Source organism: Pararge aegeria, chromosome 3 (assembly GCF_905163445.1).
Source record: "Pararge aegeria chromosome 3, ilParAegt1.1, whole genome shotgun sequence".
Taxonomy (NCBI): Eukaryota; Metazoa; Arthropoda; class Insecta; order Lepidoptera; family Nymphalidae; genus Pararge; species Pararge aegeria.
The window spans coordinates 7,906,338-7,921,942 of NC_053182.1; the positions used below are offsets into that span (position 1 = coordinate 7,906,338).

A 15,605-nucleotide genomic window follows, 5' to 3' on the forward strand; every position below is an offset into this window, starting at 1 on the left:
ATGGCTTTTAACATTTTTATTACTTATTAGGTGTACTGACAAATACTTTAAAATGTTCAACAATAAACTCTTCTCCAACAACCGTATCCTAGAATGGATCTAAGCACCTCTTGATCCCGAATCGAACTCGCTGACCTCTACACCAACGAGTTAGTTAATTAATTACTACAATGCAAATGCTAATTAAGAGATAAAAGTGGGCAGACGCAGCATGAAAACCAAGCATATTTTCTCCAAACTAATTTTAAGATTTATAAAATACTTTCTTTATGCACAGATGCTATAATAGTACGATAAGTCGCATTAAACTGGCTCACAAAAGCTAGAACCAAGAGCTAAAAGCCATTACAAAAATTGTGTGTCACTCAACAACTTTCTGACATTTATTGTCATTAGTCAATCGCAGCTGACTGTCAACAGGAGCAACTGAACTGTCAGATCATCAAATCTAGATGGTTTTTGTAACATTTATAAATACTTAGGTATCGTTAAAAATAATCTACTCTTCTTGAATTGCAACGAATTTACTGCTAATCATTTATCCACTAGCCACGCTATCATAACATTCGATTCGGTTTTAGGCGCAAATTATTAACAATGTTGAAAGGACTGGTGAGTACGTTTGTAAGTAAATATTCAATTTTCTTTATTATTCTTACGTATTTAATACATAGTACAATACAGTCGTAATAATAATTACTTTAGAGTTCATCTACCACGCTTAGCATCCTTACAAACCTCTTTAAATTATATATTCAGCTCATCCATTGTCTAATCACTAATTTAAAGTTTTAATATAATTGTTTTTGTTCATATACTATAACTATTGGAGTTGTATCTACTATAGCTTCAACAATTCCTTTGCTCTAGCAGTGACAAAAATATCATAGTGAATCATAGTTTAACTTGAATTATTAGGTACTTAGGTAGTGAACCTGAACTTCAACAAGTAAATAAATGTCATGATTTGACTTTGAAAATAGATAAAATATAATTATTTTATTTTTGTAAATAATATATTACCAACTTTTTTTTAGTTCCACCAATCTGTTTCCATAATTAATATTTTTTATTTTGGCAATCTGAGCTTCTTGATTTTTGTGGTTTATTTTGACAGAAACTTTCAAATTTAGAAACCCTCATTTTGTTAATGAAGTAAATGTTTCTCACATTAAATTTTCACAAAATTATAGAATGGATAGTATAATATGAAGATTGTTTCAAATAGACTACTCTACATAAAATGACTTGCAAGAAACCAATTGATGTTTGTAATAACAAACCACCAGCTATGGGTTGTTTCCCATGGTTGATAAAGAATAGTGTAAGTTTATTATATGTCTGCACCATTTAATCAATTAGTTTTTAATTGGCAAATGAGATAAAATATGTATAAACACTATTAATATTTGGCATAAAAAATAATACAATTTAATAGACTAATATGTATACAAATCAACATTTAGTTACATCTAGTCCTGGCTTCATAAACATAAGGTATATCTTTTTATTTTCTGAACTGCACCTATTAATAATTCTTACTTATATCCTACCAAAAAATTCATTAAACAATTAAATGATTATAAATTGTCACACAACTGTTATTTATTATGCAAAAGTGTGTGTGATTTGTTAGGTGGTCCTTTTTTACAGAGCAAAGTTAGAATCAGAAAATAGCCTACTTCTTATGTGGGTACAACCAAAAGCTACTTTTATTTTACACTTTTATTAAAGCACTTTTATTTTCTGCACTTCTTGGGCTTATAAGAAAATAATTAATATACTCAAACTATTAACTTAAAGCCATTGTTTTGTTTCAGATAATTTTTGGAACCGGTATCTACACTGGTGTGTACATTGCACAAAATTATCAGGTACACATCATATTTCGTAAAGTAAATATTAAATTAAACTAATAGCTGATTTGTCATTTGCTCAGGTAAGTGAGGAATAGGTTCTACTGATTTTGTATACAACAACGGTCAAAACATCAGACGTCAGGAAAACATTTGGTGCTTGAAAAATCAGCTCTTATAATATTAAAATTATTTAAAGGACAATGAATTAGGAACTATTCTATTTTAGTTTATTTTATCTAAAACAATAAATAATATTACATTATGCAGTAACAAACTAAGTAGAAAGAGTTCTTAACAAGCTTATTAAGGTAACACTGCTGGCCACTGTATTCTCTGTCAAATGCTCACAGTAGATGGTTTCAGAGCTTAAAACAATGCTCCCATCCAAGCATTAATAATAACAAAAATCACATGTTAGCGATAAAAATCTGGAAAAACTGCTTAACAAGCAATCTGATGGTAGAAATTATAGTACATGCACACATTGGAAACCTATGCAATAAAAGATGACTAACAAACATCTTATTCAAATTTTAAATGAATACTAGAATCACAGAAGAGGCAATGTTGATATAATTGATAACATGGCAAATGTTCATTTGATAACATTACTCTTGAGTAGCTATCATTTTATATTCTATCTGTAGTGCTTTATTTATTCCTGGTTCAAATAAACAGACCATTAATATGGCCTCTTTTGTGATTATCAATTTCTGTTAATGATTATTTTTACATTGTTGGATATTTTCTGGATGCAGACAGCAGTCGATTGGTTTTGCAAGAAAGCATCTCAGAACTGTGACAAGAATGATAAGAAAAAATAAGAATGAAAATGGTTGGTTTTATTCAATGTTTTGAGTAAAGTTATTTGAACCAAGAATAGAAGTTATTGTGATATATTATTTTTGAGAAGTTTATTTTGATTTACACATGGCATTCAATACATAATATTTAAGACAGATTATATTGACTAACAATAGTTTCCTTTGTATTAAATATAGAATTGCATTTTGGACTGGTGCCCTAAAGTTTTACTATGTTACAAACCTAAACTTGTGTATTCTTTTTAGATTGACAAAGTAGAAGATCCCAAGGCACTATTTGAAAAAGCTCAATGTTATGTAAGAGAAAAACTAGAAGAATTCAGCAAGAAAGGCAAGGATTGAAACAACTGCATTAATGAATGAATTTAATTTTCTGTAAATAACATTTACTAGTTAAAATGATTTAAATATAAATAAAGGTAGCTGAAAAAATAAAATTTCTTTATAGCATGGATAATCCTCCTCCAATATGTTCAACCCTTGTTATAGGTTCCTCAAATGCTAACCAATCGCTAGAATGTGTAGGCAGAAGTCCCATGCTCTGACATTTATATAGAGCGAGAAATATATTCACAATATTTCCAATAATGTACACAAACTTTTGACCTACTGCTTGAGTTCCTTCTACCATCTTAAACGTACTTTGTGTTGAAAATAAAGCTTTTACCGGTCTAACAATAAGCATTCCCACCATCATAATTGGAAATATGGAAATAGAATTGCCCGCCATATACATTATGAAAAGATTCATAGGCACCTGCTTTAGAGGTCCAAGAGCAACATCCCAGAGCTTTTTGATCAAGAGAAGATTAGAATCAGTATCTTTTGAAGATTCTGTGTAATTAGCGTTAGTCGATTGACTATACCCTGGTGGAGAGGGCAACTCAGTTGTCTGTGTTTTATTCCTGCAATTAAGAAAAGATTATTGTATGCATTTACTTTGAAATTTATTGGAACTAAATGATCAAACTTCACTATATCACTATTTTTTACTTACTTGTTGAAATCCAAGGCCCACTTATTTTTTTTGCTAGACTTTACTTGCGACATCTTCTAATGTTACTAAATTCACTGATTATTTATTAAAATGTTTATTATTATCGGCTAGATTTCTACTCTTTTCAATTTCTTCGATTTCCAAACCAAACGAAGTCCAATCCACAGAATCACAGATTATTAATAAATTAAATCTTTTGGTATTTTTGATGACAGATGACAGTTCACAGAATAAGTGTAGCTATATAAAATATTTGATAACGATTGAATATTTTGAAAAGTTGTAACTAGACCAACTATCATAATAACAAAAATTTCATAATTCTATCATGATATTTTGACAGGGCAGCACCGATTTGCTATAGACTTTGCTATAGAACTGACGGTATTCTGAATCACAAAGTGTACTTAATATTAGGTAAATAGGTATATGTACAGCACCACCAGGCATGGTCTTTCGCATATGGAGGGTAGAGGTAAGGAGAGTCATCTTATATGGGAGAAAAGTTGAAAAAGTGTCCAGTGTATGCGCTAAATAACAGTTCAAAAATCCTACACAATGGCGCTGGTGGATGCACAGGGTATGGTATGAATGTAGCAATCGTAGATGAATTGAAGTATGCCGAGTTAAAAAATTTAATTTCATTATCGACTAAAGTAGTTAATTATTGAGAATTTCAACAACTTACGTTGTACAAAATATTGTGGTAAATATAACCTTACTTCCTTGTATCTCCATACTTCCTTGTTTATTTTTCAAGCCTACTCTAACAATATTTATATTTGGCGCTTCTTTTAAGAGTTACCCTGATGCAAATGTAGCGCCTTTGAACTGTTATTTAGCGCATACAACTGGACACTTTTTCAACTTTTCTCCCATATAAGATGACTCTCCTTACCTCTACCCTCCATAGTTCCTATAAAACAATTGTCAAAAAGACAAAACGACATGCGAGTTCCAACTTCCAAAGACGTAGCTTTGAAACAGACACATACTGCAGAGTAAACTATTTTTGTCTCTTTTCATATCTCATCAACAAAACTACTTGAATGAGACAAAGATTCGATATTAGAAAAACAGCCTTGTCAAAAAAAGAATCGTCATTCGTCAGTAGACAGGAAAATTCACCTAAAATGAAAGGTCGGTAGGTATGATAAAAGTTTTAATTTATTATGAGTTATGATAGCATTCTAATGAGACGTTCAAAATATGGGTTTTGTAAGTGAAAATAAATTAACAATGTCTATAGATAGGCTGGAAAATATTGGGAAGCTTTAAAAGTAAATATTACTGTTTCGTTGCAATACAATAGAATTACGCACTGCGTAGGCTGCGTAGGATGAAGTCAGAAAAGTAAGACAGTTTGCCGACGTTGACTACCTACTTCCATATTTTGCTTACTTCATACTACAGGAACTACTTGGGTGTGATACAAAAGTATTAAAAGAAGAGAAATGTGTTTGTTATTACATTTATTAATAGCTACTACGTATAGATATAGGTCTAACTTCCTTTTCTCATGCAGATTCTCGCATGAAGCTGAAACTTGAATGATATATTGCGCCCGTTTCAAAAGTAAGGGTTCAGTACCTACTGTTTTTAAAATAACAGTTTCATATGACCTAAGTTTCTTGACCACCCTCAATTATAAATGATCATCAATATTCTGTAAAAACCTCAACAATGATAATATAATACAACGTTCAGCGATGATAGTAGACATTAGAGAGCCAATTCGAACTTGCATTACAAACGTTAAGTGCTTTTTGGTAACATGACGTCATCTTGTCATTTTCATATCAATTCCAAGTTGTTTTCATTAAATGAAATAAACGTCTACCTCTTATGTAACGTAGGGTTATGTTTACAAGAATAAATAAATATTAATTAACTTTTAATATTATCCTACCTACTCATTCATAAGCACATTCCTATGTATTTGCCAGTTTGTAACTGCGCACGTAGATACTTAAAGCTCGTAGTTTGAAATTACTCGAGGTAGAAAGTCTTAAATGTAAAGCAAGCATAAAAAAAAAATTGTCGTTAGTTCAAAAATAGTAAATTTATAGTAGAATAGAATAGAATAGAATATAAAAACTTTATTGCAACAGAACACAATAGGAAAAATACAAGGAAAACAGTAATAGTACTTAGGGCCGCCTTTGCACCCTGCAAAGGCGGCCTTATCACTAAAAGTGATCTTTTAAAGGCAACCTGAGCGTACGAAGCTGATAAAAAAGTCGAAAGTGGATGGTGCATAAAGTATGTTACAAAAAAATAAAATAAACTTACATGAACACACATACTACATTTACATATTAACTACACAAATACCGATATAAATTTATATATACTAAAATAGATATATATGATATATATTTATGCTATTATAAACTTACATAATACTCAATTACATAGATAAGTAATAATTTTTTAAGCGATGTTTAAACAGGTGAATGGTTTCGGAATGACGTATTTCCCAGTAGATAGTTAAACGAGACTGAAAAAAACCCAATTCTAGCACGAGATATATTTTAAGGCTTTGTATAGTTTAGGGGTGAGATTGAAGTGTCCCGAGTTGAACATATTGACCGCGAGAAAAACTAACACAAATATTTCTGAATAAGATTTCATATTTTTTGTATCGCGCCACTCAAATAATTTTTGTTTTTGACTTTTCGCTTGCCTATTCAGTTCTTTTACAATATTTGTTAGTTTTATTATTATGTACAATATTTTTTTCAGTGTTTATTTTGTCTTTGATGCATATGCTAATATTAGTATTGTGTCTTTAATTATTTTGTATAGGTACTCGCAAATATTTATTTTCATTGCGATAAATAGCCTAAAATATACGAAGCTTAATTAGTCAAGAGGGAATATGTACATGGGCATTGCATAGTATTGGAAGTTGGAATATGATGCTTGATTTTTTTTGTAATTTGGCAGTATTTACTCTTTTTTGCCAAACATTATATAGCTTTATAGGTATTAGATATTAGCTTACCAATAATTATTTTAAATTTTAATGAAAGAAAATAATAGTTGTTATTTTAAATACCTATCTACTTAATTTAAATTATTATGTATTTAACTTAAATCTTTAAATGTGTTTACTATAACATTTATTAAACCAAAAATTTGGTTGTGCCTACGTTTTATTCTTAAACGTTGATTTAAAAAAATAGATTCGACTGAATCTTTAATATCCGTTCTGCGTACTTAAAATATGAATAAGTTTACTTTGAAAGGTTATAATAATATTCATGTTGCTCAGTAGGTACTAGGTGTAGGTACCCAACATATAAATAATTTAATAATGTCTATTATTAAATTATTGAAGCCTGATCTATAATTTTCAATATTTAAATAGCTAATCTATTTTGTATAGGTATATATATAGGTTGCAAGTAAATAAAAAAACTTCATATTTATTACATAATAGTATTTAATCCCTGTACAAACATTCATTTATACAAAAAAGTTGATGAAAATATTATGGTAAAAGTAGGTATCAACCTACAATAGTAACTGTAATCACAACCATACAATTTATCTTCACCACTAATTAAAAAAAGCCTAGTGGCGTTCTTAAAACATTCGAAGAATGGTTTTCTCCTATACTTATCTATAAGTACATAGTACATACAATTAATATATAAAATTGAAATGCCTGCCTGTAATATTATTATTGACAATAATCTGAATATTTACAATAATATTTCCTGTGTGATTGGAATGATTTTCAAGTTAATAGTCGTTTCAATTCAAACGTATTCGTGTTATTACGACGTCCCACAAAGTGTTGATGAACTAAATATCCCAACAGCAATGACGCAAACACCTTAAAAATTAACAAGACGGCGTTATACTTATACCAAATGATTTTTCAAATCGGGCTGGCAGTTAAATCACGTTAAGTTACGTAATTTAATGTAAAGGGGAACATACATCTTCAACAGTCTTTAAACTTATAAGTACCTAAGCAGACTATATATTGTAAAAATATATTCTGTACCGCACATTTTACAAGTACATTTTTGCAGTTTTTTTGGTAGACTATGCAATATTATTTTTATCACACAGACTGCTGTAAGAGTCTGATTTGAACAACGGTTTCTAGAATGATGTTTTACTTACAAGCAAAATGTGTATCTAATGACAACATTTTCAAAGTTTACATCGCAATTTCTAAATTAAATTATTATCGAGTGCAATATTAATTATAACTCCACTAGATATATGATACTCTATACTCTAGTTAATGCAAATAGTTATAATTGTCTATACTCATTAAAACTCCTTTATAAGTTACAGGACATTGGTTATATCATCACATATAACTTTTACATCGTTCGCGATATCATTGTTTTCTATTTCTTTCCTCTTTTCTCCTATCACATGATCTTTGCAAAATTTTACTATCCTCTGGCACGCCTCTCTTAGTTTATCTTCTGGTACCGTTAATACAATCCGCATGTAGTTAGGATACTCGAAGCACTATAAAACAAAAAACAAAACATTATTTAGTGGATATCATTTTACAAACACCTACACCGCATTTCATGTAATTAATCACTAATTATAAAAATCTAATGCAACATAAAAAACACTACTTATTTTATATATTTATATTCATATATATTTGATCACTACATAATAGGTTGACTGACCGACAGACACCTGCAAACCTACTGGCCTGAAACTTATAGGAGTTTCATAAACAAGGCTAGTTGGAAGGGGGGTATTTTTTTTGTATTCATGATACGTAATGATAAACGTTTATTCCAGAACTTTTTCCTGGAATCAATACTTTTAAATAAATAAATGTAAATATTTTTATGAAAGCTTTGGCAACCCTAACATCAGCTGTGTATATATCTGTGTATATTGTATAGTGAAATGGTGTCACGTATACTATCACCAATAGCCTATAACGGTCCACTACTGGATTAAAGGCCTTAATGAAAGGATATGCTATGGTAACTGAAAAACGGTTAAAATGTCCCAGATAACAATAAAACACTACTCACAATTTGGTACACACCGACAAAATTGCACGTTTAAATTTGATTTCAAATAATTACAATAACCGTTAGGGCTGTCAATTTTATTCTTTAGGTTACTTTTAATAATTTTTCCATCTAGTTTTGTTTTTTATAGTTGGAATCGCTTGTACTCTCATTACAATGAGTCCATGTTTAACGCAGGTGGTGGTAAAGGTGTATTTTACAGCGATCCCTAAGAGGGTGTGTAACGGATTTTTGATAAAGGTTCTGTGATAATTGCTCATGTTCTAAATAATAATAATTTAATTTAATTTATCTACGTTACTATACTAGAACGGCACAGAAAATTTATTACAACGCGCAAATATTTACATATTTATAAAGCAAGGTTGAGAAACAATACCTGTCCCGGCAAACAGAAAACAGATTGTTCAGTCACGAGGCTTTCCACAAACTGACATTCATCTTTAAATTCAGGAAATAAGAGCATTTTTATTTCTATCATCATATACATAGCTCCTTGAGGCTCAATTGGTCGCAAACCTGGTGCATCCCGCAATTCTTTATAGGCGAGTTTGGCTTGTGTCTGAAACAAAAAAAAACACTGCGTAAATAAAGTAAAAGGTAAAAGAAAAGGGTAAATGAAGTAAGTTCTTAGGATGGGTGTACCACGTCATAATAATTTAATAGTAAAAGCAGTATTAACAGGTGTACAGAAAATAGATGAAATTATTCTGTAGCAAACACTCATTAAATATTAAAAGCACAAGTTATTGGCAAATTGATCGGGGGCTAAAAGTTCGTAACGCGAAGACGAAAATTGTCTGTCAAAATCATTTTGTCCCAATCTAAGAATTAAAGACAAAAATGTGATTTCTACCTTAGTGATTACAACATTAAAGCATCTATGAATGATTTGCATTAAATAAATAAGTTGCAATTTCAAGAAAACAACAACAAATAAGCAGGAAGCCTTTTAACTCACCTCGATAAACAACAAGACTTCGTCAAAGAAACTTTGCGGCGTATATTCTAGAATTGCCGGCAATGCGGTCTGTATTAATGCGCTAGGTCCAAGAATTCTCATCGACAAATTAGACAAAGCCTGTCGCATTTCCTTCCCCAGGACATTATTTCGGTCATGAATGACCACCCAACCCATTCGCCAGCCAGGAACTAAAAATCGTTTTGTAAGTCCACTACATGTAAGTACTGGAACATCTTTGGATAAAGAAGATATAGGTATGAATTTGCGGTTGGAGAACACAAAGTGCTCATATATCTCATCAGCTATAATGGGCACTTTATTCCTGGAGGCTATGTCTAAGATCTCATATAAATGTTCCTTATCATACACTGAACCACAAGGATTTGACGGATTATTGATTACTATAGCGACAGTGTCATCATCAATCTGGCTTTCTAAATCATCAAGATCGATTTTCCAATGTTCATTAGGCTGTAAAGTAATAGATTTACCTAAATGAAAAAATATTAATAAAACTTAAGCAAACGATACAGGATTTTTAAGGGGTCGCGGCGTAAATATGCAAATATTATCCACGATAAAACGGAAACTTGTTCTGCTTGTAGAAACTTGTTCGTGGTTACATTTACATCAAATTAAATAAAGTTTAGTGCCAAAAAATCCTATATTTACCTTATTACAAAACCTTTATTAAACTATGCCATTGTTCAATATTATGAAGGCATTTTATGTCCAAATAATGAAAATATGAAACTGACGTGATAACTGCTGGACTATGAAGCTTCGTGATGTAATAATAATAATGTCATACAAATGTTAGATCATTATCACTGGTATGTATTAGGGTAAATCACTGGCCTCTATTATAGTACTTTGGTGTTAATTGACTAGTAAATTTTGATATTACTGATCCCCACGTAGTAATCTTAAGAAAGTTAAAATGGAAAAATAACAAAATACCTTGCTTTCGAGATTACCACTATGTGGAAAGTTGACCCAACTCTTATTGTGCCAATAAGCATTACAGTTAATGGAACTATATACATTAGAGCTAAAAGCCTCTAAGCAAATCTTAAGAAGCTTTTCCTCGCTGTTTTCATTACGAGTTAGTATACTCGCGATGGTAGGTAGGTAGGCATAGGTAGGTACCTCTGGAGTCTTGACCAGTTTTTGATTGGGTTCTCTCTCGCATCTAATGCAATAAATATTCATTCCTAAGGACTATTTTTTTTGTTACTTATAAGTATATTTATAATGACAGTAAAAATAAATAAGAGATAACGATGTTAATAACACTTATAATTATAAAATTCATAAATCGTATATTTTAGGAAATACAAACTCAAATTGAATACTTTTATATTATTAAATTAAATACTTTTTAGCAAATAAGTCTTTTAAATCCGTACTTTTCAATTTATTCAATGAAATTTTAGTTTTTATGTTAACAAAAATAACCAAGATACCAAAATTAAACTAAATCCAAGAGGCTGGCGGCATTGTCTCTTTGAATGGCCAACATTTTTATTTATTTATTTGGAATACATTATTATTATTATAACACTATAAAATAATTTCAGACGAGGTGCATATCATAACAAATCACATAAAATAGATTAAGAAACTAAATTTATAGTGATAATGGAATTAATTAAATATAAACAAATATTGGTTATTTTAAATTTCCAACTTACCAACAAATTATAATATTTTGTTATTATCCCAAAGCCTTCGGACAACGTTTGGTATATGGAGAATCCTGGTCGAGGAATAAGTATATTTTGTCCACTATCTGCGATAGCTGTGATTACCATTTCAATTGCATGGGAGCAACCGCTGGTTAAGATTACGTCATCTGGAGTAACTTCGCCTTGATGAGCACTGTACTTAGCCACTGCAACTCTAGCTTCATAGTGGCCCTTGGATGGAGCGTAGCCTCGACTTTTATGCAATTCAATGCTTTCCCGAACAGCTTGCAATAATTGGTCCGGAGGGTTGAGGTTTCCGAACGTGGTTGGGTCACCTATCAAAAATAAAATACACGTCCAATAAGTATTTTGTGTGCCAGTTACCTTCCGATTTCTTTAAAATAGTATTTCCCTTTGAGTAAGGTTCCATACTACCTCGAGCTTTTTTTGATCATGCGTTTATACTAACTTTCCTAACCTTTTTTATCCTGATTTGTATATGTTGATGTATAAGCAATCTAAATTGACTAGGATTCAGAGACGTCAATCAACACCTTCCTGTGATTTATTCTGAGATCTGATGACAGTCAAATACTTACTCCATCTGTGCTTTCAACTTATTGAATTTGCCCAATCATGAATTGTCAGGCTAATCTTCAAACATTTCCTCAACGTAACGATAAAATTCTGATAGATTGATAACGTAGAAAAAAAATACTGGGCATCTTGTTAACCTTGACTTACTAGTACCTCCTAGCCTAATATTCTCCTTTCCATAAACATTTACATAATGCCTCATATATCTATACCTCTATATAAATAAAATTATAAACGAGAATACGTAGATCGTAGATCGTATAACATAAAGGTACTAATGTTCTAAAAAAAATGAAAAGTATACAAAAGAGGTGTGGCTTAGTTGTGTTGTATTCCAATGCAAAACATAGAAAAACTGGTGAACTTCTTTGACTATTTCTTGCACATAATCCTACTACTATTATAGTATACCTATGTGAAACATCCGCTTAAATATTTAGCAATAAGATTCATGGATGGATGTTCGTCACTCCAGCACTGCTGACCTGGTCGGGATGAAATTTTGCACAGGTATATATTATAGTCAGAAATAGCAAACCGACAAAGACGTTCCGCTAAGTTATTTAGTGTTCCGGTGCGATGTTGCGTAGCAATCAATTAGGGATATGACTACCATACTTATTCCCTAACAGGCAAGCTACCACTACCATTTTTGACTGCATCATCTCTTACCACCAGGTGAGATTGCAGTCAAGGGTTAACTTGTAGTGGAAAAAAAATATCAAATAGATATGCTACTTTTTATCCCGGAAAAACAAACGGTTACTGCGGGATTTTCAAAAAACTGGAAAACACTCAAATTTTTGAAACAACAACAACAAAATACGTTATTTCATCAATTTTTTTTCATTACTTCTTAATAAGAACCTAGGGGGCCCTGGACTTTTATAAAACGTGATGCAAACATAAAATAAACAAGAACTGTATGAAATATGGCAACATTACAAGTAGATGAAGAAGAACAAACACTTTAATGCAAACAAAACATACAGGAAACCCGACAGTAAGAAGTTAATAGTAAAATACATTGCAGGCAAGCAAAGGCGGCCTGCAAGCAATCTCTTACAGGCAACCTTTGTAAAGGACTTACAGCAAGAGAACGGGATAGGTCCAATAGTGTCCTAATAATACCAAAATGAAACAAATACGTACGTTATTTAAATAAATATATACAAAAGTAGATACATAATACACATACAAATGCCATCACTCAAACAGAGGTAGCAGAGGTAGACATTCTAAAGACTCTTAAATATATATAGCAATGTAATTACCACCACTACTACAGTTAAGCTTTATGTTCACTGTATATTTTATGGACTTTCAGAAAAAATCATTCTAGGCCCCTATACCCAATAGTAGGTAATCTTTTATAAACATATCCATCCATGATACCGAACGCTCAGCGTAGGAGACCGAATCGCTATTGGCCGATATTTAAAAATAGAATTTTGATTTTTAAAATGAGGTGTTTTATCGAAGTCTCGTAGCATTTTAAAGCTTACCTATCGAAAGAGCAATGAGTTCCTTGTCAGGATTAGGTTCGACGTTTAAATTCTCGACGATTCGCCGTATAGGGTTGGAAGTTTTGCGGGCTAGAGTCGAAGCATGCACCTCCCACTCCTGGCTGCTACGAATACGTCGCGACATCAGCACAAAACTAGTGAAATATAAAAATCTGCGTCAACACTTGAGTAAGAATAGTGTCTGCCTTTCGCTACACCTCACTTTTGTATCAATATTACATTTGACGGATACTAGCTACCAAGTGGCGGAACTGGTTTGAAAATGTATATGAGATGACGACAGTGGAGCCTGTTATTTAAATATTCCTCCCCTGCTAACTGCGACACTAATGCAATAAACACCATAATGATATTCACAATAAACAGTGAATTCATTTTAAATTCTTCGTCATAGATTTATTGTTGTTATCCTTCTAAACTGGTGAGCTATAAAAATAAGACGCCTTGTAAATAATTACTACTAGAGGCATGAACAAACTCTGTTCATGCCTCTAGTAGTGGACCGAAACACAACACTGCTTCATTACATCATCTATATCAGCCCATTACCGGCCCATTTAAAGTCACGGGTCTCCTCTCAGAATGAGAAGGGTTATGACTTCTGTCCACCACGCTGGCCAAGTACGGATTGGCAGGCTTCACACGCTTTTGAGAAAGTTATGGAGAACTGTCAGACTCCATAACGTGCAGGTTTCAACACAATGTTTTCCTACATCGTTAAAGCAAGATATTTTATTTGCTTAAATCACCCCGAAACACGAGAATATAAGTAATTATATACAAAAAGTCGATATAAACAGTCGACTAACTAGAAACGGACATAAATTAGTGATATCTGCATATCGTCTGAGAAAAGTACAGAAATCCTTTGTGGAGATGGGTATATGCTTTTATAACATGATACCGAAGGTAATATTAGATATACCTTTACCTAAGTTTAAGCAATAAGTATATTAAAACACATTTAACAAATCGTGGTTACTACACGATTGATGTATTCCTTAACGACAAGGCTGCTTGGAAGCAGGCCGCTGCGCTCTCATATCTCACAAAACAGAAAATTTCTAAAGATTGTTAAACTTTAAAATGATGTTGGAAAAGAGCAATCTGCTGAGTTTCTTGCTCTTCTCAGTGGAATCTGCCTTCCGAACCGGTGGTAGAGTCACTACAAACAGACTGACTTGACGTTTCAAAATTAGGTCTTGCTGCTTGCTGCTTATTGTTATGCCTACTTGAAATAAATGAATTTTGAATTTGAATTTAAAAAGTTCGGGATCGAACGCAGTTCCCCCAAAAAAGACCATAATAAACGCTCTACCTCCTTCTGAAAGCTCTCGCAAGTTTACTTTGTAGGTACTTATTGCTCTTCAAAATTACCAAAACTCTTTATTCGATCAACGTAAGTGTATTTGGGGTACGTCTCAAACATATTATCGAGTTGAACATCTCAATTTGTAATAGGTATAAATTTAATGTGACAATGATTCAGGCAAGGGGCAGTGCGTAGTCCAGATTTATTTTTATTTTATTGTACACGAATAAGATAGCTAAAGCTACGAATTAAGTACAAAAACCAGCTCGCCAGATGCGACGTGACGGTACACTCTAAACATGAGAGGTACATACATCTTTAGAGTGTAACGTACATACATAACATAAAGCTCGTCTCGACGCGAGGGTCCGGTACGATGTCGCGTAGAAACCTATTGGGGTATGGGTACAATATATTTGCCATACTGCCTTACAGGTTAGCCTGGTACCATCTTAGACTGCATCATCCTTACCACCAGGTGAGGAATCTCACCGTCAACAACAATCTCTCAGTCAAGAGCTAACTAGTAGTGGAATAAATATCCCGTCTTACATTATTGTAGTTACGCCACTGAGTAGCCGATAGTAAGTTTGTAATCTCTTCCTATTTAGGTACTCAATCTGCTTATAATACCCAACTGACGGCCGATTGACGCAGTTTGCAGCGACCCTGGTTTCTGAGCCCAAGGCCGTGGGTTCGATTCCCACTACTGGAAAAATGTTTTATGTTTGTGTGAAGAGCATAAATGTTTTTCAGTGTCTGTGTGTTTATATGTATATTTTTAGTATTTATGTATATAATTCAT

At 32.2% G+C, this 15,605-nt stretch overlaps 3 protein-coding genes across 3 annotated transcripts; 1 reads left to right on the forward strand and 2 right to left on the reverse strand.

Moving 5' to 3' along the window:
• The first annotated feature begins 1,129 nt into the window (after positions 1-1,129).
• On the forward strand, positions 1,130-3,140 carry LOC120637255. The gene is made up of 3 exons (XM_039908997.1): positions 1,130-1,324; positions 1,821-1,874; positions 2,930-3,140. The coding sequence occupies exons 1-3, from the start codon at positions 1,244-1,246 to the stop codon at positions 3,023-3,025; spliced, it is 231 nt and encodes a 76-aa protein (XP_039764931.1). The 5' UTR covers positions 1,130-1,243; the 3' UTR covers positions 3,026-3,140.
• LOC120637254 (ER membrane protein complex subunit 4) lies at positions 3,035-3,864 on the reverse strand. Its single transcript, XM_039908996.1, has 2 exons — positions 3,681-3,864; positions 3,035-3,588 (listed from the first exon to the last, which is right to left on the reverse strand). The coding sequence occupies exons 1-2, from the start codon at positions 3,731-3,733 to the stop codon at positions 3,126-3,128; spliced, it is 516 nt and encodes a 171-aa protein (XP_039764930.1). The 5' UTR covers positions 3,734-3,864; the 3' UTR covers positions 3,035-3,125.
• A 3,276-nt stretch (positions 3,865-7,140) lies between these two features.
• Positions 7,141-13,728, reverse strand: LOC120637409 (tyrosine aminotransferase). Its single transcript, XM_039909241.1, has 5 exons — positions 13,468-13,728; positions 11,372-11,700; positions 9,675-10,148; positions 9,093-9,275; positions 7,141-8,180 (listed from the first exon to the last, which is right to left on the reverse strand). Exons 1-5 carry the CDS (start codon positions 13,610-13,612, stop codon positions 7,992-7,994), a joined length of 1,320 nt encoding a protein of 439 aa, XP_039765175.1. The 5' UTR covers positions 13,613-13,728; the 3' UTR covers positions 7,141-7,991.
• Between the last annotated feature and the right edge of the window lie 1,877 nt (positions 13,729-15,605).

Excerpts from the sequence above, each read along its gene's own strand:
- LOC120637255 (XM_039908997.1), top strand. The coding sequence starts at position 1,244 with ATGACTTGCAAGAAACCAATTGATGTTTGTAATAACAAACCACCAGCT. Across the intron at positions 1,325-1,820 it reads CATGGTTGATAAAGAATAGT|ATAATTTTTGGAACCGGTAT; the intron begins GTAAGTTTATTA and ends GTTTTGTTTCAG. Across the intron at positions 1,875-2,929 it reads ACATTGCACAAAATTATCAG|ATTGACAAAGTAGAAGATCC; the intron begins GTACACATCATA and ends TATTCTTTTTAG.
- LOC120637409 (XM_039909241.1), bottom strand. The coding sequence starts at position 13,612 with ATGTCGCGACGTATTCGTAGCAGCCAGGAGTGGGAGGTGCATGCTTCG. Across the intron at positions 10,149-11,371 it reads CAAAATATTATAATTTGTTG|CCTAATGAACATTGGAAAAT; the intron begins GTAAGTTGGAAA and ends ATTACTTTACAG. Across the intron at positions 9,276-9,674 it reads AAGTCTTGTTGTTTATCGAG|ACACAAGCCAAACTCGCCTA; the intron begins GTGAGTTAAAAG and ends TTTTTGTTTCAG.
- LOC120637254 (XM_039908996.1), bottom strand. The coding sequence starts at position 3,733 with ATGTCGCAAGTAAAGTCTAGCAAAAAAAATAAGTGGGCCTTGGATTTC. Across the intron at positions 3,589-3,680 it reads TGGGCCTTGGATTTCAACAA|GAATAAAACACAGACAACTG; the intron begins GTAAGTAAAAAA and ends TCTTAATTGCAG.